The following is a 26,846-nucleotide window of genomic DNA, read 5'->3' on the forward strand; positions in this document are numbered from 1 at the left end:
TATTATAATGTGCATTAATTACCTGTTCAAGCATAAATCTAAAATATTAGAATCTATAGATTACACATTATCTAAATACAAGATAGTATGTATTAAATTTAAATTGATAAACAAAACAGAAATGATTATTTATGTAACCAATTATGCCTTATTTTCATCGTAGGTAACCAAATTTATTTATTGCACAAGTGATAAAGGGTTTCAAATCTTCTAGAACAGCGGTTCTCAACCTGTGGGTCGGGACCCCATTTGGGGTCGAATGACCATTTCATGGGGGTTGCCAAACAACGCAGTCCACCATTTTTTCCCCCTTTTCCTTAGCTGTGCTACTCCCTTTTATTCTATTGGCTTTTGAAAGCCAATAGAATAAACTCTCTTGAATAGAGTCTAATTCTATTGGCTTTCAAAAGCCAATAGGAATTGTCCAGGCTGTCTCTGCCCTGCTGAGCCCGCCAAAAGTCCCATTCTGCAAACGGTGCTGCACCAGTTGAGTAGTCCTCGACTTACGACCAGTTGGGGGTCGCAGCATTAAAAAGGTTGAGAACCACTGTTCTAGAAGATAGTTCACATTGAAATTTTCTGGCCTTTCTGGAAATGTACATAAAAGACCTGATACCTCTAACAATTTTACAGTGTAATAATACGTGCAAAATTCAATCTCCTTGTTGCCACATGGGCAGGTACACTTGGTTAATTGGTCTTTGGAGTATCTAACTTGCAGCAGTGCAGATGGTAAGATGTTATGTCTGGCTTTGAAAAAAAAATCAGATTTTGTAGATACCTTACTGGTTCCCAAGTGTACTTATTTATCTGATTTCTGCCATATTTGGCAGCCTATTAACTTCAGTCTGAAATTCAGTATCCTTTATTCTTTGGATGAGCAGTTGTTTCCTCGTATCATGAAGAAATTAGAAATAGTACAGAAAGTCCATAAATGCCAACTCCTGCTCTATAGACTGCTTCCAGGGAAAAAGAAAACTAAAACCATAGGGATCAGTCTGACAGGCAAGAATTGAATTTGGAGCCAGTAATTTATCATAATCCAGCAGGCACCTACCTGGATTGCAGACTTTCTTGTCTCAAACAATAACATTTGCTGTTCCATGCAGTGAAGATTGATCTCAAATATTTTGGAGACGTTTGAAAACAGTGCATCCTTCTTTGCATAAATTCTTGCTTGTGCACCATAAAGGATTTGGATTTATGAAGGAGAATATCTGTTTTATCTTTCTAAATCTTATTCACTACAGTACATATTTTGTTCTATTGCTGTTTATTGATTTCTATGGTTTTACTATGCCAATATCTATGGTTTATAAAAGTTTTAGAAATTTTTATAAACTTCTTTCCTGCATTTCTCCCTTTTCTTTTATAGATAGGCTTGAGTTATCCATTTCTACCTTGTTTTGGGGGTATGAATAGTCTACTGTCCCAGCTTTGGAAGGCAGAGAAACAGGTTCTTTTCTTCTCAACCTAAAGCATAGTTATCCTCTAGCATATCCAGGGTTTGGCTGTCTTGATTTTTGGTTGATGTTTTTCAGACTTTTCAGCCAGATGTTTGACCTGGGTTGCTTACTGCTGGGACTTTGGCATCTGTCAGCTTCTGGCTGGAAAAGCTAGCTGTTGGCACTGCTGCAAACTTTGGCATGGTTGCTAGCTCTGCCTCTCTGCTCACATTTCATGGCTGCTTGAATTTATAAATCGACTCCTGCTTCCTTTGTGGATCCAGCTGCCCACTGTACACTCACTCAGTAAGCCAGCTTTGTCCTGAGTATCTTTGGGGTTAGCTCAGCTTTCCACTTTGGTACAATGGTTAAGGTGTCAAGCTAGAAACCAGGAAATGGTGAGTTTTAGGCCTGCCTTGGGCATGAAGCAAGCTGGCTGACCTTGGGGCACTCGCTTTTCTTACCTCTAGGAAGGAAGAACTGCCAAGTCACTTCTGAAAAGTGTTGCCAAGCAAAGTGCATGGGGACAGTTGCCAAGAGACTAAATCACTTGAAGAAACAACTCTGGAGAGTATATGTAATATGCTGTTATACATTCTAGTTTTTATAATTTAACTAAATATGCAATATGTAAATATTTTAGTATGTCACTATTACGTGTATTTGCAATTTACTCATATACTTACATTGTGCTACACAGATTTGTACTTAATCTGGGAAAAGCCACACAAAATCTTTTTCAGGACCCAATCTGGGTCGGTCACGAGGACCAGAGGTTTTGTCTTCTGAGCTTTCAGACTCGTGCTGGAGCCCATCTTCAGGGAACTTCTCTTGAAAGCTCAGAAGACAAAGGCTCTGGTCCCGATGACTGACCCAGATTGGATCCTGCAACATTATCCTGGGACACATATATTCACCTTCATTCATGACAAAACCTTTTATTTATTTATTTGCAAATGTGAGATCTCAGAAATTAGAGCTACAAAGACATGATTGAAAAAGAACCTGTACTTAACAACAATAAATTGTTCTTTTGAGTTGTTGGAATGACTCTGATGCACCATTCTGGCATACAAATCTTTTATCACAAAAATGGTTCTGTAACACTATACTGCTGCAAGGTCAGTAATAAAACCCACTTATACTAAACTGCCGGGGGGGGGGGGAAGTGTCTGTCCGGTTTTACAGGGACAGTCTTAGTCCAATGACAGACATGATGGGATTAAAATACAGCAATCTTTAAAGACTCTTATCTCACAGTGGTTCAGGCTACCTGATTGCTTTCAGGACTTTACAATAAGTGGGATAGCATTTAAAGTATTGCAGAAACAGAATATTGAGAGATTTGACAGAATCTAAAAATGTCATAATATAAAAGGTATATATGTGTGTGTGTGTGTGTGTGTGTGTGTGTATGTGTGTGTGTGTGTATAAACTATTAGTGAACTATGCCTGAGAGTCAGAAAAGATCAAAGATTTGATACTATGATTAAACGAAGAATTTTAACATAGGGCTATAGCAGAGATGCAACAATGGGAATTTCAATGGAAGAATATTAAGTTTATTTAGAAAATTATATTTATAGAAGATCAGTACAAGATGTTTTATTATTGGCACATTACTGGCACATTACTCCACTTTTGATTTTCAAAATGAATAATTCATTTTCTTAGACACATTGGAAAAGTAATGAGCACATTGAATATTTTTTTTTCACATTTATTTGGTGATAATGATATAATGGTAATGATATAAAATTCAACAATTCTGGAAAATGATTCATATTGGAATGAAATAAATCTTGAATACTAAATTATCTTTGCAACCCAATATATTTTTATTACATTTAATAAGCCATATATACTGAGCTAGCTCTATATTTATATGTTAACTGCAGCAACAATATTATATTTGTCTCATTGCTTAGTATAGGTGCTTAGTTTCAGGATTTTAGTACAGATTACAGAGGAATGGAAATGGAAGACCATATTCAGATTTAGTGATGTGCATCTGGTAGTCTGTTTTGTAAGCCAGGAATATATGTGGCATAAAAACTGAATAAGGATAAAAAATTATCCCATCTGATCTGACGTGAGGATTTCTGCTTTCTGTAAACACTCCAAATACTTGTGAGGTATGTGTACCACACTGAGTGGATTGCTCCCTCCAAAAAATTTGTCACTGCTGGAAAACTGCTTTTATAGCAAATAACCCCTTATTGAAAATATAATTTCTTTCAGCTGGAAGCAATCATCTGAAATAAAATGTATAAGGCATAAGGCAGGAGATCATTCCTTCTCTCTTTTGATGCTTGGAGAAGAAAAGGCATCCATTTGTACATAAAGGCATTAAGAAAGATTCAGATGACTGGGTACTGGCTGGGAAAAGAAAAGTATTTTTGAGCTTCGAAATACTTTTTGGTTGTACAGTAGGTAGACTATCTGAATTTGACCTAACAAATTAGGGACGAATTCTCTATAGAAATTGACAAAGTCCAGAAAATGCTGGTTATCTTTCATATTTCTAGGTGTGTGCCCTGAGAGTATGAATTGTACTTTTGCAGGATGTACTTGTATTCCTACTGAAAAGTCTTGTACCCTGAATAGTCCAACTGGGGAAGATCAAACACACATTTTTCCACTCAGTAAAGTGACTGTATGTGCAAAGTAGTTCCAAAACATTTCTCATGTGAGTCTCATGCAACGACGAGTTTTCTGAAAAAAAAAATAGTATATCACCCAAGCGCACCACTACCTATTTTTTCAAAATATTAGCAAATATTTGATTCATGAATCTACAGAAGACCCTGACATAATTAGTCAATCGCAAAAACCATTACTTTTATTTAAATTTGCCGTTCCTGAAAACAATGGCTATTAAATATTTGTGGCCTTCTTTCATTCTGACCAAATTGAGAGTGCTCAAGTCAACTCAGTGAAAATGCGTGCCTTTCAAAGACAAATCAGTACTCTTCAATAAGAAATGATGAATAATGAACCTTAATTATTACAGCGTATAGTTTATAGTTATGCACGGTCCTCAAAGAATCATCTTTCTTTGGGATGAAAAACATTGGTGCAGATATTGAGGATTGAGAAAGGTATATAAAATCTTCCTTCAGATGATTGTCCAGAAACTCCTCCAACATGGCTAACTCTCAAGGAGACACAGACTACAGGTAGTCCTTGACATATGACCACAACTGAGTCCAAAATTTATTTTGATAAGCAAAACATTTAAGTGAGTTCTGCCCCATTTTACAATTCTGACAGGAAATTTCCTTGGCTGGCTTATAACCACTAACCTCAAATCAGGAGGAAAATGCTTTGTCTGCTGCCTGGGAAAAGAAAGGTTTGTAATGTGAAAGTAATGTGGAACACTCTGTTTTGAGCCAGATGATGGTCAGGGGACAGACTCAATCCAGTTTTAAGTAACCAGTACTAACAGGTAGTCAGATCTGGTGATGGTTATCTCACAGTAGGTCTTCTGCCTCCCAATCAGCATCCTAAGCAATAAAGTTTTCTCTAGCAGAAGATAATGTAGTCACACGCTATTGGTCACACCTGAGTGCTGACTTGACAGAACAATTTATTTTCTTTAACATGAGCTTCCCCTTGCTGGACTTCCCTGAGTTTTTATAGAAGAAGCCTGACAAGTGGTTCCTTGCTTCTTTAGATTACAGAAAACAATCTGTCCAGGTTTTAAGAGTAAGATTAATATTAATTACAGCCTAATAGCCAGAAGATACAATTTACATTAAATATGTACATTACATACTGTATACACAAACATATTTAAAATCTATAGGTATAGTAAAAGCTAAATATAAAATACAATAACATAAAACATAAGAAAGATGATAGCCACAATCAACAAAATTAACACAGTTGTTCAATCACAAGTAAGCAAAGAGACACATAAGATTGAGTAACCTATCAGAATCCTTGTCACACAAAAGAAGCAGCAGATAAGCTTTGTACTCTCTGCCAGGATATTTGTTTACAATCGGATGAATATACAGTATGTTGATATATGTGATTTCCTATAAAGAGAGCAGCAGAGAAGGGGCGTTGACTTACCTGAACGCCTTTTCTCAGCACGGAGATGGATAATCCACGCAGTGGGTTGAGACTGTATTCCTGGCCAATCAGATCAGTCAGCCAAAGTTGCCACGCCCCGTCTTGGACCATGATCCTCCAGTCTTGACTCGAGCGCAGCCATTGACTGACAGTAAGACGTTTTGGCTCCACTAAATATACCCTATTATTCTAGTCTATAAGGGTGGGTGTGGATTATCCATCTCGGTGCTGAGAAAAGGCGTTCAGGTAAGTCAACGCCCCTTCTCCAGCACTGGAGATGGATAATCCACGCAGTGGGACATACCAAAGCCTATTGTCCCTTGGGTTGGGGAATAGACTGGTCCCGTGTGTAACTTTGGTCTAGCACCTGCTGGAGAACCCTCCTACCGAAGGAAGCCTCTGCAGAGGAGTACCTGTCGATTTTGTAATGACGAATGAATGGAGAGGGCGAGGCCCAAGTGGCTGCCCTGCATACCTCTTCAATAGAAGCCTGCATGGCCCATGCTGCTGAGGTGGCAGCCCTCCTTGTGGAATGGGCTGTGATATGCTTGGGGACTTGCAAGGACTCCGCCTGGTATGCCCCCGTGATGCATGCCCTAATCCACCTACCGATGGTAGAGGACGAGACCTTCCGGCCCCTAGTAGCAGGGTTGAAGGATATGAAAAGCGCTTCCGAGCGTCGGAATTCCGCTGTGCGTGAAATGTAAGGTCTTAGTGCCCTGCGTACGTCCAAGGTGTGCCATTGTTGCTCCAGGGGATGAGCTGGGTTTGGACAGAAGTCTGGTAGGACTATTTCCTGTGATCTGTGAAAAAGGGAGTTGACCTTTGGAATGAATGAAGGGTCTATTCTTAGGACTACCTTGTCCCTGTGAAAATGGCACAGGTCCTTCCTCATGGAGAGAGAAGCTAACTCGGATATCCGCCGAGCTGACGTGATGGCTACCAAGAATGCTACCTTATGGGTCAGATAGCGAATGTCACATGTTTTGAGTGGTTCGAAGGGCGCTCTGGTAATAGCTTGTAGTACTCGTGGTAGTTCCCACGATGGATACCTATGCACGGTTGGCGGTCTGATGTTTGCAGCCCCCTTGAGGAAGGATCGTATTAAGGGATGCTTGCCCAAGGGTTCACCGAGGCTGGCAGAAAGTATAGTTGAGAGGGCGGCGATTTGCCTGCGCAGTGTGTTTGGCGAGAGGTCCCTCTCTAGGCCATCTAGTAAAAATTCTAGGATCTTGGGAATTGTGATCCCTTCGAGTAACAATTCCTGTTTAGAGCACCATGATTGGAAGCTTCCCCACGTGGCCTCGTAGATACGGTTCGTGGAGGGGCGCCTTGATGCCTGTATGACCCTAATTACACCCTGTGAGCAAGCCCCCTTGGCTAAAATTGACCGTTCAAGAGCCAGACGGCTAGTTGTAGCCATTGTGGCTCTGGGTGGGAGATCTCCCCCTGCTTGAGGGAGATCCTCCCCGGAGGAATCCGCCATGGATTCGTGCGGGAGAGACTCCTCAAGTCTGCGAACCAAGGTCTCCTTGGCCAATAAGGGGCCACAAGGATTACCTCGGCCCTTTCCCGCAGAATCTTGCGTACTACCGCCGGAAGGAGAGGTAAGGGTGGAAACTCGTACAGGAGCCCCCTTGGCCATGGGCTCCGTAACGCGTCCGTCTGCTCTGCTCCCTTGGATGGGAATCGGGAGAAGAAGCGAGTTAGGTGGGCATTGGAAGGAGAGGCAAAAAGGTCCACCTGGGGAAGCCCGAAGCTGTGACAGACCTCCCTGAAGATCCTCGGGTGTAGTTGCCACTCCGAGTGATCTATTGTTGATCTGCTCAACAGATCTGCTTGGATGTTTGCCTCCCCCGATATGTGGTCGGCCTTTATGGAGGCCAGATTTTGTTCCGCCCAGGCCCCCAGTAGGAGGGCCTCGGCCGAGAGCGAGCGAGAGTGTGTGCCCCCCCTGACGGTTTATGTGGGCCTTGGCTGTCACGTTGTCCGTCAGGACCAGTACGTGCCTGCCTTTTATGCTGCTGTGAAAATGCCTTAACGCTAGGTGAATAGCCCGCAGCTCGAGCCAGTTTATGTTGTGTCGGAGATCCACCGCTGACCAGCGGCCCTGTGTCCACTTGGTCCCCAAGTGGCCTCCCCAGCCGAATAATCTCGCATCTGTTGTGACTACTACTCTGTCTGGTTCCCTGAAGGGGGACCCCCTGAGGAGAGCTGGAGATAGCCACCACCTGAGGGAGTGTCGTACTCTCAGAGATATGCCTACCCTCTTCCGGGATGCACTGATTTGTTGTCTCTGAAACGGGAGCATGAACCATTGCAGTTCTCTTGAGTGCAGCCTTGCCCAAGGAACTATTGCTATGGTCGATATCATCTTCCCTAGCAGCTGGGAGAGGCAGACTAGCGTCACTGACTGACCGCGGCTTACCTGTTTTACGGCTTTCTTTATGCTGCTGAGGCGTTCCTGTGATAGGTACACCTTGCATTCCTTTGTGTCTATGACCGCTCCCAGATGGAGTATTCTCGTAGTTGGGGTTAGATGGCTCTTTGGAAAGTTCACCGAGAAGCCGTGGTCCTGCAGCAGTTTTAGCACTAACTTTAGGTCCGCCCGAGACTGCTGGGCGGACGATGACTGGATTAGAATATCGTCCAGGTAGCACTGGACTCTGACTGGTACGTTTCTTAGTTGTGCTGCCAGAACCGCCAGAATCTTGGTGAACACCCTGGGCGCTGATGACAGGCCGAATGGAAGTGCCCGGTATTGAAAATGGTGCCCCCTGTAGGCAAACCGTAGAAAGCGGCGGTGAGCCAGAGAGATAGGGATGTGCAAGTATGCCTCCGTGAGGTCGATCGATGCCAGAAAATCCCCTTTCCTTACGCTTCCAAGGATGGAGCGTAGTGTCTGCATTTTGAATTTGCGGTATTTTATGTAGAAATTTAGCCTTTTCAAATCCAAAACGGCTCTCCAACCCCCCGAGGGTTTTGGGACCACGAAGAGGATATAATAAAACCCCTGGTCTCTCTGGTTCATAGGCACCGGCTCTACGGCCCGTATGTTTAGAAGGTGCTGAACGGCCTCGTTCATGAGCCTTCTCTTTGTTGGGTTTGTGGGACAGGGGCACGGGCGGAAGCGGTTCGGGGGCTTTGAGAGAACTTCTAGAGATAGACCATGACGTATGGTGTTCCTGACCCATACGTCCGTGGTGGTCTCTTCCCACTGGGGAGCAAACCCTGCTAGTCTGCCCCCTATGGGAAGGTCTGGGCGGGAGTCATCTGGTACGGCGGAAGGGGCTGTTGTTCCCCCGAAAGGGCCGTCTTCCCTGTGTTTGCCTATGTCTTGTGTTCTGTCTGTCCCCCTGTCTTTCCCTATCCTGTCTAGCTTGGAAGGGTTGGGAATTTTGAAAGTAGTTGACCCTGGCTTCCGTACGAAAGGATTGTTTCCTTCCCCAGGAGCCGGGTCTCTTGTCCTGCCTGTGTTTAAGGACCTTGCGCTTGTCCTTGTTCTCTGTCAGGTATGGCGTTAGTGCCTCACCAAACAGCTTTGCCCCTTGGTACGGAGCCGAAGCCAATTTCCACTTGGATTTGGTATCCGCCTGCCAGTTCTTTAGCCAGAGGATGCGCCTGCTCGGGTTGTTTGCCGCCATTGCCTTGGCTGAAAACTTGGTCGCTAAAAGTGTTGCGTCCGACGCATATTCCGTGGCCGCTACCATATTGCTGAGTTCCTGATGAGTGCGTATATCTTCCATGGGAACCCGGCCCTGTAGCTCACGGAGCCAACAAAGTGTGGCTCTGGTGAAAAAGGACGCGGAGGTAGACGCCCTGTTAGCCCAAGCTATTGCCTGGTGCGTTCTCCTGTAGTTGGACTCACTCTTTCGGTCCTCGGCTTTAAGAGCCTCAGCAAAATCTCCTGATATGGCCGTGTCCGATATCAGGGGACCTATGGGTTCGTCCACCACCGGCACCTCCAATGTTCCCTCTAGCTCCCTTGCTCCGTTAAATAGCTTCCTCTCCGCATTGCTAGGAAGCGGTAGGGAGGTTGGCGCTGCCCACTGTTTCCTTATTGTGTTTAGGAACATGGTCGGGCATGGTATGCTGTGTTGAGTGGTTACCTTTTCGGCGAACGTCGGCTCAGCCTCCGTGTCAACTGTGACAGGCTCCGCTGGTGTCCCATGCCCCAGATGGGCTGTGGCCTCAGCCTTGCGCAGAATAGTAACAAAAAGAGAAGGGTTAAACAGGCCGCTGACGGACGGCCCTTGAGGTGAGGTGTCCTCCTCCTCCTCAGACATTTGAATCCCTTGTGACGTACCTGGCTGGTCCAGGTAAGCTTCCTCAGAGACCGACGAGTCTGAGACGGAGGAGAGGTCCTGATGGTCCTCCGTTTCCTCCCGATGCCTCGTTCTAAGTCCTAGAGACTTGGCTTTTGAAGTTTGAGCCCTGGCCTCAAATGCACGGTCCACTGCCTGTGCTATTAGGGTAGCTAGCAGATCCCCCGTCAATGCAGGAGGAGTGACCATGGCCTGCGACCCTGCAGGTGCTGTGGTTAGCATGGTCCTCGGGGTTTCCTGTAACCTCCGTGGGGAGGGGGATCGGGAGAGCGATGAGAATTCGCCTATCCCACCCACTGTTTGGGACTGTGATGAGCTCCCTAATGACCAAATGGCCCGTGGGGATGAAGGGAGACCCAGTGGTAGATCAGAACCTATTCCCCCATTCTGCCTATTTTCAATTCTGGCCCTTTTCTGGGCTCTGTCGAACTCTTTTTCTAGGGCTTGGTGTCTTCTGATTGCCTGGTTGTCAGCCTTCTTTGATGACTTCCTTGCAGCCTTTCTAGGGGCTGCAGAGGATTCCGAATCCTCTGAAGCAGGTGCTCCAGAGGATGAAGGCGGGGCTCCAGTGGAGGGAATGATTGCTTCCTCCAGTCTCCACTAACGCTGGGCCGCGATAGGGGGGACCCAGGTAGTAGGAGAGCTCCAACTTTGAGTAAGGACAGGCGCACTACTGGGGGCGTCTGGAACTCAGGAGCAGACTCTGCCAAATTGTCAGAGTTAGTCACTGTGCACGGATAAGAACAGGCACGCTAATGTGAATGCCTGGAACCCGGCTTGACTATGGTGGGTAAGGACAGGCACGCGACTGGGGATGCCTGGAACCCACCACTAAATCCAGAGGCGTACGGGCCACTACTGGGGGACCCGAAGTCTGGAAGGAGCCAAAGGCAACTAAACACAGTTAGTTATGACAGGTTCTTATTTACTTTAGGTAGAAGACACCAAGTCCTGGAACCAGTAGCTATGTGTCTGATTTGAATGTCTCTGAATGAATAATAGATGCTTTAGTACCCCAGGACTGCTTGCCTATTAATTCACTCCAGCGGCTGAACCTAGCTTTCTTAAGGAACTTTAACTCCCCTGTTTGGACAAAAAATATGGCCGCCGCTGCCAGGAAACTACTGCGCATGTGTTAACAAGGCTGCCTATGCCACGTGCGGTTTTAACAAAGAGCTGCGCGTGCTTCCAGCTGTGCAGACAATGGCGCCTCGTTTAAAAAATCCTGAGCAGCCTGGAGTGAAAAGACTGCTCCTTCGCACGCCAGCTGTTTCCCTTACTCAATCTCCCTCCCCGCATGCGTCCCCTTTGTCCTCCGCTTCCCTCGCTAACTGCTTGCCTTTCTGTCTTTTTTTTTTGTTTGTTTGTTTGTTTTAAACGCGAGGGGTTGCCCGAGCCTCCCCCCCGTTTGTTTAAGGCGGCTGCCGGCTGTTGGAAGGTGGCTGGGGTTGGTTAGGGAGGGGAGTTAGGGATTTCCCCCTTTTAAGTGGGGGTGGTTTCCCCTGTAGGAATCTGACTTCCTGAGTTTAACAATTTAGCAAGGAAATTTTTGAGTGGTCAATTAAATTGAATTAAATTATCTCTAATTAACTTTTAAACTAAGCAATTTCAGCTACTAGAAAAAATCCCCCCTAATGGAAAGGAACTATACCTGCCCAGGAGCCAAAAGTTGTAGATGTCTCTTCATGGCAAGATCAGTCAAGACTGGAGGATCATGGTCCAAGACGGGGCGTGGCAACTTTGGCTGACTGATCTGATTGGCCAGGAATACAGTCTCAACCCACTGCGTGGATTATCCATCTCCAGTGCTGGAGAAGCACGTATGCTGATATAAAAGGTTATTTTTATAACACCCCAACAAGATTGTGAAAGCTAGTGTGTTCAACCTGACCATGCTGAAGGCCTGGAAAAAATATATAAACTATAACAGAAAAACAAAGACACATTCTGACTTAAACATTTTTAATAAAGAGTTGTAGGATTGGTAATTAGGCTTAAATTACTTTAAAAAATGAATTCCAAATATACTTAAGAAGACACCCAGCAACTTCACATCCTAATTAGTTAAGTTGACTTAAAATGGTCTCTGAGAACCAGTGAGGTCAGATCCGCTTAGGGAAAAAAATAACTTTCAGCAGAAATTAATTAGATAGTTTTAATAAAATTAAAACACTGGCATTCAGCTTGTCTCTAAAGTAAGGCAACATTCTTAAAACACATTGGAACTGCAAGGATATCTCCTATAGACTTTAAACAGCTTCCAGGGCATCAAACTTGGTAAAGGTACAAAGAAGTAAATAGAAAGACCTTATAGGATGCAGGAATAAAATATGCTCCTTTTGAAAAATCTGAAGACAGTTGTCAATGTTCGGATATGGCCAATGATGAGGGGTGATGTTAATTTACTGACTTGAACTCTGTGGCAGTCACTTGCTCACTGAAGCAAGTCATACTGCAATGAATTCCTGGATCATGTCATCAAAGAAATCCACACTGGCTGATATCACATGGAACATCTAATTGTTTTTGAAGACTAAGTATCACTAGTGTGTGAGATCTGTGTTGTGAACGTATACACTCCTTATAAAATCCAAATTGCAATGCAATTTATTCATCATCACTCCTGTGGTTCCCCCATTCTTACAACTCACTGCCACACAAACATAGATGCCCAGTGATGTTGATGGTCTCCAGTTCCTGAATGTTTAACTTCAAGTGTATTAGAAAAGCAGACAGTAAGGTTGGTTAGCTCTTGGAATATTTGACTATTATGCTGTTCACCCTTGCACATTCTCTTGCAGCCTTTTCTATGGATTTGGTAACTTCAGCATCTATTTAAAAATGTAAAAAAAAATCTATTGATAAACTTACAAGTGAATGTTATTAACAGAACTTAATTCTCTTATGCACTGTTGTAAAGCAGAGTTGTTTAAACAAAGGCCGGATAAGAATGCTATTAGTAGACTCCTGTACTAGGCAAAGAGTTGGATTAAATAATCTCTAAAATCCCTTCTAATCTGATATTCTAATATGTTGTTAGTGATGCAAAAACATATTTGAAGTTTTTGATTTGATGATTTACTGCAGTTCTTCTTCAGCACTTCAAGTGTTAAAGTGAGTACATGACTCTAACTTTTGTTATGTACACTACAGAGTACTCTGATGATAAATATAATTTATATTTAGGATGGATAACAGCCAGGTTGAAATTTGTGTATATGTGTGCTTTCCTTTTTTTCAGATAGAAAGTATAATCCTATTTTTGGCAGGAAGTTGTAAAGCACATCTTTCTTTAAATCAGTGGTTCTCCACCTGTGGGTCAGGACCCCATTTGGGGTCGAACGACCATTTCACGGGGGTCACCAAACAACGCAGTCCACCATTTTTTCCCCCTTTTCCTTAGCTGTGCTACTCCCTTTTATTCTATTGGCTTTTGAAAGCCAATAGAATAGACTCTCTTGAATAGAGTCTAATTCTATTGGCTTTCAAAAGCCAATAGGAATTGTCCAGGCTGTCTCTGTCCTGCTGAGCCCGCCAAAAGTCCCATTCTGCAAACGGTGCTGCACCAGTTGAGTAGTCCTTGACTTACGACCGGTTGAGTAGTCCTCGACTTACGACCGGTTGGGATCGTGACATTAAAAAGGTTGAGAACCACTGCTTTGAATATTGGGGTGGGTGTTGAAAGAACATAATGCTTCCCTTCCAGCAACCACTGGATGGCAGCAAAAGATCAGACTTTCTTCCTTCCCTCCCTGCTGCCATCTGTGTTATACCAGATCTCAGCAATCTCAGCATTCTACTGTTTGCTACATCTAGCCACAATATTCTAGATTTGCTTCTGATTTCATAATGACAAAACTCAGAACAGAAATTGGATATTGAAAATCAGCTAGAATGGAATGGAGCAACAGAAATTACAGAGCAATTTATTTCATTCATAAATAGCATATTTTCAATTCCATGCATATCTCTGTCCAGCAGTAATATATTGAAAACAGGCTTTCCAACCCTGAATCTGTCAAGCCCCTGGGCTTGACACGAACCGGTGGGGGGGGGCAGGAAAGCAGCAGCCAGCGGCCAGCCAAGGTCCGGACGCCGTTCTGGGGTGCCGCCTGACTCCCGAAGACCAGCTGGGAGTCGGCAAGCCGGCCAGACACCACCCAGCTCCCGTGGATCAGCTGGGAGCCGGTGAGGCCGCTGTGCACCGCGGCTGCCTCCCTCCGTTGCTGCAGACTCCGGTGACACCCGTGGAACAGCTGGGAGCCGGGCCGCCTCCCTCCATTGCCGCAGACTCGGGGACATCCCTACCGCCAGCTGGGCATCGGAGGCAGGCCTGCCGGACGCCAGGGGATTCACTGCTTGCCACAGCCACTCCTTGTCTGCACCAGAGATGCAGGGGAATCCCCAGAAAGCAACTGGGTGTTGGATGGATGCCAGGCAGGACAGCTGGGGCTGTGGAGGTTGCGCTGATGCATCTGAAGGGGGGCATGGCGGAACTTGAGCTAAGGCTTTTATCCGTACGAACCGGATGCTGGCTTGCTGATTGGGGTGGGGCTGGAGGGCGGGGCACGTTTATATAAGGCACTGGGAGCAATTTACTCCCAGTGCTGACTTTTTCTTTGCATTAAAGTTTGCTGGTCACCTGTTCCTTCTGTGTCTGGACTTTTTTCGGCAGCTAGCAGAGGACAGCTGACAGAATCAAGTTCAAAATGAACAGTGTTTATTATTTACTGACATTTAATATAACCTTCAAATTTAGGATCTGGCAATAGAAATTGTTTGCAAGAGAATGTTGTAATAGTTCAATGCTTTTTTTCTACTAAAATGACCAGTCTTTGTTCTTTACTTTGTTCTTTGTTATTTACTTCTGACTGTCACTTTAAAAACTTAGGCCATGCTTTCCTCTTCCTGTCCAAAGCTGAGACCATGGGTAATTATTACTCTACAGACTGTCTATCTACAGAAGTACACTTTTTTTCAAAAACACTGCACTCACCCCTATCAATTGAATATGTAGACAATGACAGTAACAACAACCTTACTACTACTACTATCACACCTGCCCCTCTATCTTTATCCAAATATTGGTTGGCCTTAGACCCATCATGCCTATCCTGTGGAAGCATCCATATTGGAAAACACGTTAAAACAAATATGCCAGCGGTCTTATTCCTGAGCAACTCCTTCAAAGAGATGATTCTCTTTTAGGGCACTGCTCTTACCAGTCAGACTTAATCCAAGGCTTTTCTCAAGATAGTCAATGTCTAGATGCTAATATTTTCTAGGCCATCAACTAGAATGCAGCTGCCAATGAAAAATAGCATCTAGGACTAGGACAGATAAAGGAGTAGGAAGTTAATGATACATTTATATAGTACATCTCCCACCACTTCTCACTTCCCATATCTGGATTATTTATCAAACCAGCCTCTTCCGCCTGGTCAAACACTAGCTAAATCCTCCAGCCAGAGCTTAAGAATTACAAGAGGGTATTAAAAAGGTAACTAGAGAGATACTCTAGTTGAAGCAACATATCACAGAATTTCTCAGAGAAAATCTCAATCAGGAAATCCCATGCTTAAAATTTTTCTTCTTGCTGACTTGGGTCTCATGTGTCTGTCTGTTGATGAAAATCTATGTCCTGACACAGATGGTATGTACACTTCTCAATCTTAATAGACTGCTTGACCTGGATTGCCTTTCATTAAAGAACATAATTTTTCCCAGTCTTTCCCTCACCCCTTCTCCTTTTCTTTCTCCATCTGTTCAGAAGGAAAAATAAAGACAGAGGATACTAAAATGTTCTGTGATATTTTTATACTCTTCTATACCAATTTTGTGGTCACAAAGCACAGCTGAGAACTTATTAACCAATTAAAATGGAAACAAAGCAAACCCCTTAGAAATACTCTGAGTATGATCTCTCAGGAAACTGTAATTGCAGCTGTGATAAACCATTAGGTTAGTAATCATGGAACTGTGTCTCTTGTGTCAATGGTGTTTGCTTCCAGCTAAACATGAAGTTAGTAATGAAGCCATATTTACAATTTGAAGCTAATCTCACTTTAAGTTGGGTGTTACGTGACAGATGATAATAAAAACATTTTTTTTACCTAAGTTATGTTGATAAACTGATAGACATTGTATAAATGGAACTGCATCTACATGGAGGGACGTGTGTAGTAGGGTGCCTCCAGGCTCTCTTCTGGGACGAGGGGATAGATGGGGAACTCATCAAATTTCCAGATACCAAGCTGGCAGGAATAGCCAACACTCCAGAAGGCAGGCTTAAGATCCCGGAGGATCTTGACAGATTTGAACATTGGGCACTATCTAACAAAATAAAATTCAGTGGTGAAAAAAGTAAGGTTCTACATTGAGGCAAGAAAAACCAAACACACAGATATAGTATAGGTGGTACCTTGCTCAATAATAGTAACTGTGAGAGGAATCTCAGAGTCCTAGTGGACAATTACTTAAATATGAGCCAGCAGTATGCTGCAGCTGCTAAAAAAGCCAACACAGTGCTAGGCTGCATTAACAGAGGGATAGAATTAAGATCACATAAAATGTTAATACTACTTTACAATGCCTTGGTAAGACCACACTTGGAATACTGCATCCTGTTTTGGTCACCACGATGTAAAGAAGATGTTGAGACTCTAAAAAGAGTACAGAGAAGAGCAACAAAGATGATTAGGGGACTGGAGACTAAAACATATAAGGAACTGTTGCTGAAATTGGGTATGTTTAGTTTAATGAAGAGAAGAGGTGACATGATATCAGTGTTCCAATATCTCAGGGGCTGCCATAAAGAAGAGGGAGTTAAGCTATTTTCCAAAGCACCTGAAGGCAGGACAAGAAGCAACGGATGGAAACGGATGGTATAGGGTTTCCTACCTATGCAGGGGGGGGTGGACTAGATGACCTCCAAGGCCCCTTCCAACTTATTATTATTGTTGTTATTGTTATCTGTGTCAAGTTATAACGTCATAAATCCTAGCCAAATCATATTTAGATTACTGAAAAATGAACTTTCTGTGAACAATTTCCATTAAATGTAAATGGTCCAAAATATACTAGTTAGTCTTTCATTAACAGGCAACAAAAGATTCACAGTTCCAATGAGCCAATTATGTTGAGTTCCTATTTGTTTCTGACACACTTTCAAAATAATTATGTTTTATTATGACAAAGGTACTTGGAATATGATATTCTATTATGTGAACCTCATTAAATTTCTTCATAACTAAAGTATATTTAGTTAGGATCAAAAAGAAGGCTGATCAATTCTCCATATAAAAATATTAGTTCTTGGTTTTCCTATTTTGTTGAATAAATTTCTTGAAGAACCCTCATTTCTCTGTAACCACTATCTCTGTTAAAATATTTTTCAGCAGAGATCTTTCAGACTGAAAGACTTGTTCCTTCTTACTTCTGCTCCGTTCAGCTGTAAATTGCCATATTCCATAAGCCAAAAACCAATTATCAGCAATATGATTTTACCTTACATAATATTTTTGACCATAAACAAGTTGTTAATATTATAAGAAGAGAAACAGTGTAACAGTCATGGCTGTTCAATTCCCATTACATTTTAGCAAAGCTGGATTTCTGACTAACCTGGTTAATTAAAACCTAATTCAGGATTAATTAAGAATATTTGTATTACAAAAGAAATGTAAATAAGGTAATGTTTCTGTACAACATCCAAAAAAGAAAAGGAAGATGTGGAGGAGAAATAAATGATACAAGAAAAATGCATTACTTTAATCTCTGAAAATAACTTCTAGTGGAAGGTATATTTTTACAGCTTTTACAAATTATGTATAGAATCTCATAATAAACTAGAATAAGAAATGTTTGCCAAGATTTCACTGAAAGTCGTGTCTGGATAGCCAGGTGGTATGCATTCTACTAATTGCTCTTCTTGGCACCTCCCACTCTAGTTCTTTCTGTGATCTATTTACTGCTTACTATCATACAGTAATATCCAAGTTTTTGTCTCCTAGTATCTTAACATTACAAATATTTTTTGATGACTTAGACTCAAATATCAGCTAAAGTGTTCCATACTGTTTCAGCTAAAGAGTTCCATACTGTTTCAGCTCTATGATGCCTTGTAAAGAGTCTGAAGTTTCTATAAGGCATTCCATGCCATCATTATTGAACATGAAACATACTGGTTCAGACATCATTCTTAGCTCCCAGGTTCATAACTGTGCGAAGCTAGAGCCAGAATGAAAGATTGCCTTACTTAAAGTTAACTCTGGAAATTTCTGATGTTTCGTATTCTGAAAGTTCTACTGCAATTTGGATAGGAGATGATGAGTTATTTTTATATGTATACATGTACCCGTGCATGTATGTTCTTTTGTATAAACATGAATTATTCAAATATTTTTAAAAAGTTGCTTTGAGGAATGTGTTACCATCAGTAAAATGTCTCATTAAAGCATTCAAATTAGCCATATACTTCAGAAGGCTCACTCAGTTGTCTGCATTAGTATATGCATAAAATACTATTTCAGGCTATTAAGCTGTTCTATTGAAAAAGCTGCCTACGCATACAAAAGCACACACAATTAATTCATCAAAGCAGTAGCACACGTTTTTCATAAGAAGTGACTATTAAAGCACTTTGAAAAGAGTGTTTCACTTTGAAAAATCAACTTTTTGAGTGTTCTACATAGGCTTAATATATGTGTTCATTAGTTAGAAATCTGTTATTCACATTTGGAAATAAATACTCACAAGGAAGGATCCTGGATGAGGTCTTTAAGGTTTATCCCACTGCGATCTTCTGCAAGGTTTCTGAAGCAACTGTCACTCACTAACAAGAAAGTAATAAAGAGAAATATAAGAAATCAAAAGAAATAAGTTTCCTGGCAAAATGTTAGCAAAGCGCCTCAGGGTTCAAATACTGCAATATAGTTTTATTTTAAGTTTTCAATAGATTTGCAGATAAGATTATTAAAAAAAACCCAATTTCATGTCTAAAAACTGAGTAGTAAGAATAATTAGTTATCAATAGTTAAATGCTCCAAGTTTAATCCCCCCACCCCAAAAAAGCCCACATTACATTGTTTCACTTCTGAACCCAATCACACAGTTTCCTCAGTCATTAATTAGAAGACTACAAGTATGACAGTGATTGATCTGTTTTCTTTTTATAAAACAACCAGCAAAAAAAGGCTTTAATGGTAAAATATATTCTGGGGAAAATGTTACAAAATAATATTTAGTGGAGATGAATTTGTGCATTGTATTATTTTGTCACTGAATTATTAATAAATCAATGACACTTAATTATTTTTAAATAAGTGAAACAAATTACAATGCAATACAGTCTGAATTTAACTCTTTGCAAAGACTAAATGCTAATCTATTGCAGTATGCTAATTATTTATGCTGCTTTGTTAAACTTCATTGGATGCTCCATCTGAAAAAGATATATATAGTTTCTAGGATTAATAACTAACAGACTATTTAGAATCTGCAAAAGACAGAAAAGTTAAACTAATGTACTAGCTCCATGAAAGATAAGATTACATTTCAAAATGACCTAAATTAATTCCTGAAAATAAGGTAAATTGTGTGGTAGCTAACATAACTGAAATTTTTTAGCAATTCTAGCCAATTACAGAAATCTTAAAATAGGAAGCACTCTATTCAGTGCTTACATAAACTGAAATGAGTATTTTATCCAGATTCCATTACAAAAAGATGCTGCCAACATTTACAGAAATTATTATTTAGGCTTAGGTTTTACATTCCAAATTACACATAAAACCAACTAATATAACTGAATACTTTTATTAAAATGAAACGTAAGATATACATCAGAGAGAAATTTACACTAAAATCTTCAGGCAGCAGAAAACATCCAGATATTTTAATCCATTATATAGTTTTTACATTTACAGATAGTCCTCAATTTATGACAATTGAGCCCAAAATTTCTGTTGCTAATCAAGATAATTGTTAAGGGAGTTTTGCCCATTTTACAGCCTTTCTTGCCACAGAATCGCTGTTGTTAAGTGAATCACTGCAGTTGTTAAGTTAGTAACATGGTTGTTAAGTGAATCTGGCTTCTGACTTTACTTGTCAGAAGGTTGCAAAAGTTGATTCCATGATCCCGGGACACTGGAACCGTCATAAATATATGCCAGTTGCCAAGCATCTGACTTTTGATCACATGACTATGCGGATGCTGCAATAGTTATAAGTGTGAAAAATTATCATAAGTCAATTTTTTTCAGTGCCATTGTAACATCTAACAGTCACTAAATGAATGGTTGTAAGTTGTGAGTTACCTGTAACCATTTCTCCATCAGGATGGATGTAGACTCCACTGATTGGGTAATTTAATCCCACCTGCTCAGACTAAGACCAAAAAAAACTCTGCCACGCCTCCTTCTGGGTGTGACTTCCCAGTTTTTGTCTTAGTCTCGTGCTCAGCAAGACGCTTTTCAGAAGGCTCCTAGCTAAGTTTGATTCTTTCCTTTTTTCTTTTAGGCTATTCAAATTAAAATTGGATACTTTAAATTCAAATTGATTAACAATTATATTAATTCGGCTTCACTTCCAAATTAAGAGGATTGCGTTGGGGGGGATAGGGACTCTGTCCTCCCTCCCCTGCAGCCCTTTGGGCTTTGAAAAGGAGGCTGCAGGCTTCGTTCGCTAGGGAGCTCCCGTTCCGACGATCTGTAGCCTCTTTGCGATTCCGCCAATTCAGCTGGGTAGCGGAGGTCGGCTTTTCAACTCGAGACCTCCTGAGTGATTTACTTGCCTCGAGGCCTTGAGGGAGAATTCCTGACTGCAGCTTTATCTGGATCGCAGCAGGGGCTGCGCTACTAATCGCAAGTGCTTGGGGACTGGGGGAGGAATCCCAAATCAGCCTTGTAGTCCCCTGCTGTGTAATTGATTCTCCTGTTTAAAATACGACAGGGTTTTGCTTCTCCAGGCCTTAAGGCCTGGCGGCCGCCATTTTGACCGCATGGTCTAGCGCGGCTGCTTCTAGAGGTCCCTCGTGGCGGACGCCATTTTGGAGGCCTAATTGAAATTTTTGCATAATCATTGGCAGTTATTCCTGCATTATTGCGGACGCATAGTTGTTGCCTGTGTCACTTGGTCTGTGAGCAGACCTGTTCAGGGGGGAAGATATTTTTGTATCCACAGGAGTTGTGGTCAAACTTGAGGGGGCTACTCCAGGTGTGGGCCTTGGCTGCATTTGAGCAGACCAAGGTGTTATTAACTGGTCCTAAGGCCTAGAAGAGAAGAGCGAAGAGATTCTTTTATTGTCCACCTGTTTCTCAGTTTAGCCCATGACCTTTTGTCACAAGGCCTGTACAGACAGCATTAGAACACTGTCTGGCTGTTCTTGCCATTGACTTCTGTTCAGAGCGAGGATCGGTTTTCCATCTCTGACTGTGATCTGCATGTTGGGTTCCTCCCCCCATTTCTAGGTACTACTGTCCAGGAATACCTAGACAGCAATGGCAGACAGCTCCTCGCCCCAGGCTTCTCAATCTAGTGTCCCCCCCGCTCAAGCAAAGCGCAGATCTGAAGAATTGGACATGGGGGGGGGGAAGAAAAAAGCTAAAACCAAACATCTGTCTTCCAAAGATACTTCCAAATCAGCCGGGCGAGAGGCCACAAGGAGACACTTAGCATTGGAGAGAGAATTCTCCAAGGCACAAAGGCTCAGATCCAGTGGGACTGAAACGGTTTCCCCCGCCCCACTGGATACTCCTTTGACAGAACCTCAATTTGAATCATCTCAGGATGCCCCAAGACCTTGGTCTCCTCGGGGGGAAACCGAGCAGGTAGGTCCTCCTCGCTCCTCTCCTTCATCAGCACACCAACCACCTGAGACCAGGTGTGCCTCAACGGAGGTTGGGGTCAGTTCCAGGGACCAAGGGGAAATGTGGTCCCAGGCTCAATTCCAGGCCTTCATGCACCAAGCATTCAGGCAGTTTATGTCATCAACTGAGAGTAGCCAGGTGCAGTCCCATCCTACTCCTCCCGCATCTATTCCCCCACCTCTGGTGGAGCGTGATACTAGACCTAGCTCTGCTGTTTCGGAGACATCCTCACAATTAGGGGAGGAGGGATCAGTGGAACTGGGAGTTGCAGACACTCCCTTGTCTGAGGAGGAGGATCCAGCTCCTGAACAGGTGACCTCTTCCGGGCTTTTCGATCCGGCCATTTTTCGGTCAGTCCTCGTAAGGGCTATTGACACGGTAAAACTTACCTCAGCCCAGGAGGAGACTCCTTCTTCCTCATCCAACCGGGAAGCCAACCCTCTGTTTGCGGAAAAGGTCAAGGAGGAACCGCAGATTCCATGCCCACTAGTCTTCAGGTCTACGGTGGAAAAGCAGTGGGCATCCCTTGCTACCACTCCTTCACAGAGCAGTTTAGACAAGAAACTTTACAATGTCTCTTCTTCTTTCGCTTCTCTTCTAGAAGTCCCATCTGTAGACGCTCCGCTGACCTCTCTGTTCTCCAATACCGCTGTCCCGGGGGACATGGCTGAATTCTTGAAGGCAGAGGACAAAAAGTTCGAGTTCTCTTTTCGTAGAGCTCACCAATCTTCGGCTTGGGCAATAAGGGCGGCAACCTCATCCTCCTTCTTTGCACGCTCGGCAATTATGTGGTTGCAGGAACTCCAGATGCTCATTCCGCCGGATCAGGTCAGAGCGCACCAAACAATAGGGAAAATAGTGGCAGCATCCGAATACATTGCGGATGCATCCTTACACTCGGCTAGATGTTCAGCCAGATCCATTGCAGCCTCAGTGGCATCACGTAGGCTGCTCTGGTTGAAGCAATGGCGCACGGATTTAAAGGCAAAGTGGCGCTTAGCAACATCTAGGTACAGTGGCACCCACCTTTTTGGTCCGGTCCTAGAGCCTCATATCATTGAGGGCAAGGACAAGCGCAAGGCGCTGGCCCATCCCTCTAAAAAACCAGATAGACGGCCCCAACAGGACTTCCGTAGGCCATCATTCCGTCCCAGCGGTTCCTGGGATTGGAGACAGCCCTTTCGGGCAGGGCAGTCCTGGGATTGGCCCACAGGCTCGCGATCCTATTCTTTCAGACAGGATCGGCAACAGGACCGCCAGAGTAGTGCAGCCAGGGGTCAGTTCCAGACCAAGCGTCCCTTCAGGGGATCAGGCAGTCGTCCTTACAGGCGGTCCAAGTGACGCCAAGGAGGACTACCCCATTGGGGGTCGACTGGCACTGTTTTACGACGTTTGGGAAAACACAACCACAGACGCCTGGGTCAGAGAGACCATAAGACAGGGTCTCTCCCTAGAGTTTCGATCTTCTCCCCCAGATCGTTTTATACAGTGCCCGGTTTCAAACAATACATCAAAAACACAACTAATCACAACAGCCATCGCTCATTTATTAGAGATCAGAGCCATAGAAAGGGTTCCTCAGGAACAGATCGGAGAGGGTTCTACTCCATCCTGTTTGTAGTTCCCAAAGCCTCAGGCGGTTGGAGGGCGATACTGGACCTAAAGGGTCTAAATTACTTCCTCATTTACAGGAGGTTCAAGATGCAGACCCTAAAGTCCATCTTGGCAAGTATCAGGAAGGGGGATTTCCTTTCCTCCATCGACCTGACAGAGGCTTACTTACACATTCCGATCATCCAGGAACACCGCAGGTTCCTGCGGTTCTGTTACGCACACAAACACTACCAGTACCGGGCTCTTCCCTTCGGCCTATCCTCGGCCCCGAGGGTCTTCACAAAAATCTTGGCCGTGCTGGCGGCTCATCTAAGGATGATACCCGTACGGGTACAGTGCTACCTGGACGACATACTGATACAGTCCAAATCTTTCCAATCAGGGCAGTCGGACCTGGCAATCACTATTCAAACACTTCAGGATCACGGGTTCTCCGTGAATTTCAAAAAGAGTCACATCACACCCACAAGACGTCTGCTCCATCTAGGAGCTCTGATAGATTCCAGCCTATGCAAGGTATATCTCTCCCAGGAGCGACAAGTCAGCATCCGGAAGCTGACACTGCAGATCCGAGGGGAAAAAAGAGTACCCCTGGTACAATTATCCCAACTCCTGGGGAAGATGGTCTCTTGCCTGGGCATCGTTCCTTGGGCCAGACTGCACTCCAGGAACCTCCAGTGGTTCCTTCTTCCTTTTCAGAAACGCAACATCAGCGCCTCCAACAGGAAGGTCAGGGTTCCCCATCACACTCTGTCCTCCCTCCTATGGTGGACCTCGTCCGCCTTGTCCAAGGGCACTCTGTTCAAGGAACCCACCAGGATCACCCTCACCACAGACGCCAGTCTGTTCGGTTGGGGCGGTCATATTCTGAACCACTTAGCCCAGGGTCAGTGGTCCAGTTCAGACCTGGCTCACAATATAAATTGGCTGGAGCTCAGGGTCATCCACCTGGCTCTCCAAAGATTCTCCCCCCTGGTATCAGGGAAACACGTATTAATCCTGACAGACAACATTGCGGCCAAAGCTCATGTAAACAAACAAGGGGGCACCCACTCTTGGACACTCATGCAGGAAGCCCAGGCCATAGGGCTGTGGGCAGAGTCCAACCTGAGGTCCATCAGGGCAGAGCACATATCGGGGGAGGCGAATCAACAGGCAGACTCCCTGAGCAGGGTCACAGTGGATCACTCAGAGTGGAAGCTAGACTCAATCCTATTCCAGGAAATATCACGCAGGTTCAGACAGCCCATCCTAGCTCTCTTTGCCTCTCCGATCAATGCACAGCTCCCCAGATTTTTTACCAGGTTTCCGGCGAGGGGGGCGGAGGGAACGGACACCCTCCGGAGCAGATGGCCGGAGGGCGTACTTTATGCATTCCCTCCTCTTCCACTAATACAAGCGACCATTCGCAAGCTCATCCAGGAACAGGCAGAGCTAATCTTAGTGGCTCCATTTTGGCCAAGACGCCCGTGGTTTGCCGACCTGGTGGACCTGTCAATTTCACCTCCATGGAAGATTCCCCCGGACCGAGTAGCTCTTAGCCAGGGGAACCTCCAACATCCGGATCCACAGTGGCTCCAATTAGCCGCTTGGCACTTGAGCGGGAGAGTCTGACCAAACAGTCTTTCTCCTCTGGGGTTATTTCCATCATCCAGGCCTCGAGGCGTCCCTCGACCAACAGAATCTATGACGCCACTTGGAGAAGTTTTTGCTCTTGGTGTACCAAAAAGCGGCTTTCACCGCTTGCTGTCTCCATCCCAGACATATTAGATTACTTACTTGAGGGGTTAACTAGAGGTCTGTCAACCAGCACCATACGTAGGCAGATAGCAGCCTTGTCGACAGTTCTCACCTGTGACAACCAGGTTTCCCTGTCCCAACACCCAGCAGTCAGTGCCTTTCTCAAGGGTGCGGCCAATGTAGGGCCCCCCACGGTTCATCGTTATCCATCCTGGGACCTCTCTAAGGTGTTACAGGCTTTAACGTCCTCTCCATTTGAACCTCTGAAAGTTTGCTCCCTTCACTTCCTTACATTGAAGGTAGCCTTCCTAGTGGCCATCACGTCGGCCAGGAGGATTTCAGAATTGGCGGCCCTGTCGGTCAGGGAGGACTTGTGCATGTTCCATGAGGATAGAGTGGTCCTCAGGTTGGATCCTGCATTTGTTCCAAAGATCAATACAGGGTTTCACCGCTCGCAGGAACTAGTCCTTCCTAACTTCTGTCCTAACCCTTCCCATCATCTGGAGAGACGGTGGCATATGTTGGATGTGCGCAGGGCTCTGCGCCATTACATTAAACGAACCTCGACCTTCAGGAAGTCCGAGGCATTATTCGTGTCCTTTCAACCCTCAACTATGGGTCGGAAGGTCTCTTCTTCCACCATTGGTTGGTGGATAAGGATGTGTATTTCCAGGGCTTATATTTCCCAGTCCCTTCCGGCACCTTCACATATTACTGCTCACTCTACACGTAGTGCTGCTGTCTCAGCGGCTTGGTCTACCCAGGCATCACTCGAGGAGATTTGCAGGGCTGCGACATGGTCCTCTCCTTCCTCATTCATAAAACATTATAGGATAGATCAATTTGCAGCAGCTGAGGCTGCTTTCGGTAGGAGAGTCCTACAGCAAATAGTGGGTTCTCAGGGGTCACAAGCCTAGACTCCCTCCCTATAGGGACATGAGCAGCTTTGGTATGTCCCAATCAGTGGAGTCTACATCCATCCTGATGGAGAAAAGAGCGTTGTCTTACCTGAACGCTTTTTCTCAGCAGGATGGTGTAGACTCCACACCCACCCTGTTAGTGTTAGTCTAGGCCTGTGTCTTCCTTTTTTTGTTTGGAGCCTTGCGTCTGGTAGCTTCGCCTCGATAAAAACTGGGAAGTCATACCCAGAAGGAGGCGTGGCAGAGGTTTTTTTTGTCTTAGTCTGAGCAGGTGGGATTAAATTACCCAATCAGTGGAGTCTACACCATCCTGCTGAGAAAAAGCGTTCAGGTAAGACAACGCTCTTTTTTCATTCCTTATTTTGTTTTAGATGCTAACTCAGAAATAAAAACCCCTGTGGTTTCTGTGTATATATTTATGTTATATATTTATAAATAAAGTAATTGAGACTTATGTCAAATCAGTGAAATGATGCAACTGAAAATCAAACAAAGCCATTTATATACATTATTGGCAATAGCTATCATAGGATAAGAATGGTTCAGGGAAATCTCCATGATGGACGATGGAGTCTTCACAACTGGTGCTCACAATCCGAAATTTTGAACTTTTTATTTATTTTTATAAATGAATTATCTTGTACACTATACTAATAGTAAATTAGAAATGAGAAATGTGAGATTGTCCTTATGAGGCCACGTAGCTAATAGCAAATCGTGTTTTGCACATTACTGCATTATCTTCATGAAAGCAAAAAAAACTGGATAGCACTTTAACATCAAGATAACAATGAGTGCAGAGAACATAGGTCAGAGTGCAGATCAACAAAGAGACTATCAAAACCGTAATGGAAT

General features: G+C 43.8%; 1 protein-coding gene across 16 annotated transcripts in view; it reads right to left on the reverse strand.

The window, feature by feature from the left end:
• Window positions 1-26,846, reverse strand: part of GPHN (gephyrin) — a 252,541-nt gene that overhangs the window by 190,317 nt on the left and 35,378 nt on the right. For all 16 annotated transcript variants that reach the window (XM_039326902.1, XM_039326899.1, XM_039326897.1 and 13 more), the window contains one exon: window positions 18,605-18,683. In XM_039326902.1, coding sequence (XP_039182836.1) covers window positions 18,605-18,683 — 79 coding nt within the window. The remainder of the gene's footprint in view (window positions 1-18,604; window positions 18,684-26,846) is intronic.

The sequence above is a fragment of the Crotalus tigris genome, unplaced genomic scaffold, assembly GCF_016545835.1.
Source record: "Crotalus tigris isolate CLP2741 ecotype Arizona unplaced genomic scaffold, ASM1654583v1 scf7180000024346.1432988, whole genome shotgun sequence".
In the NCBI taxonomy this organism is placed as follows: domain Eukaryota; kingdom Metazoa; phylum Chordata; class Lepidosauria; order Squamata; family Viperidae; genus Crotalus; species Crotalus tigris.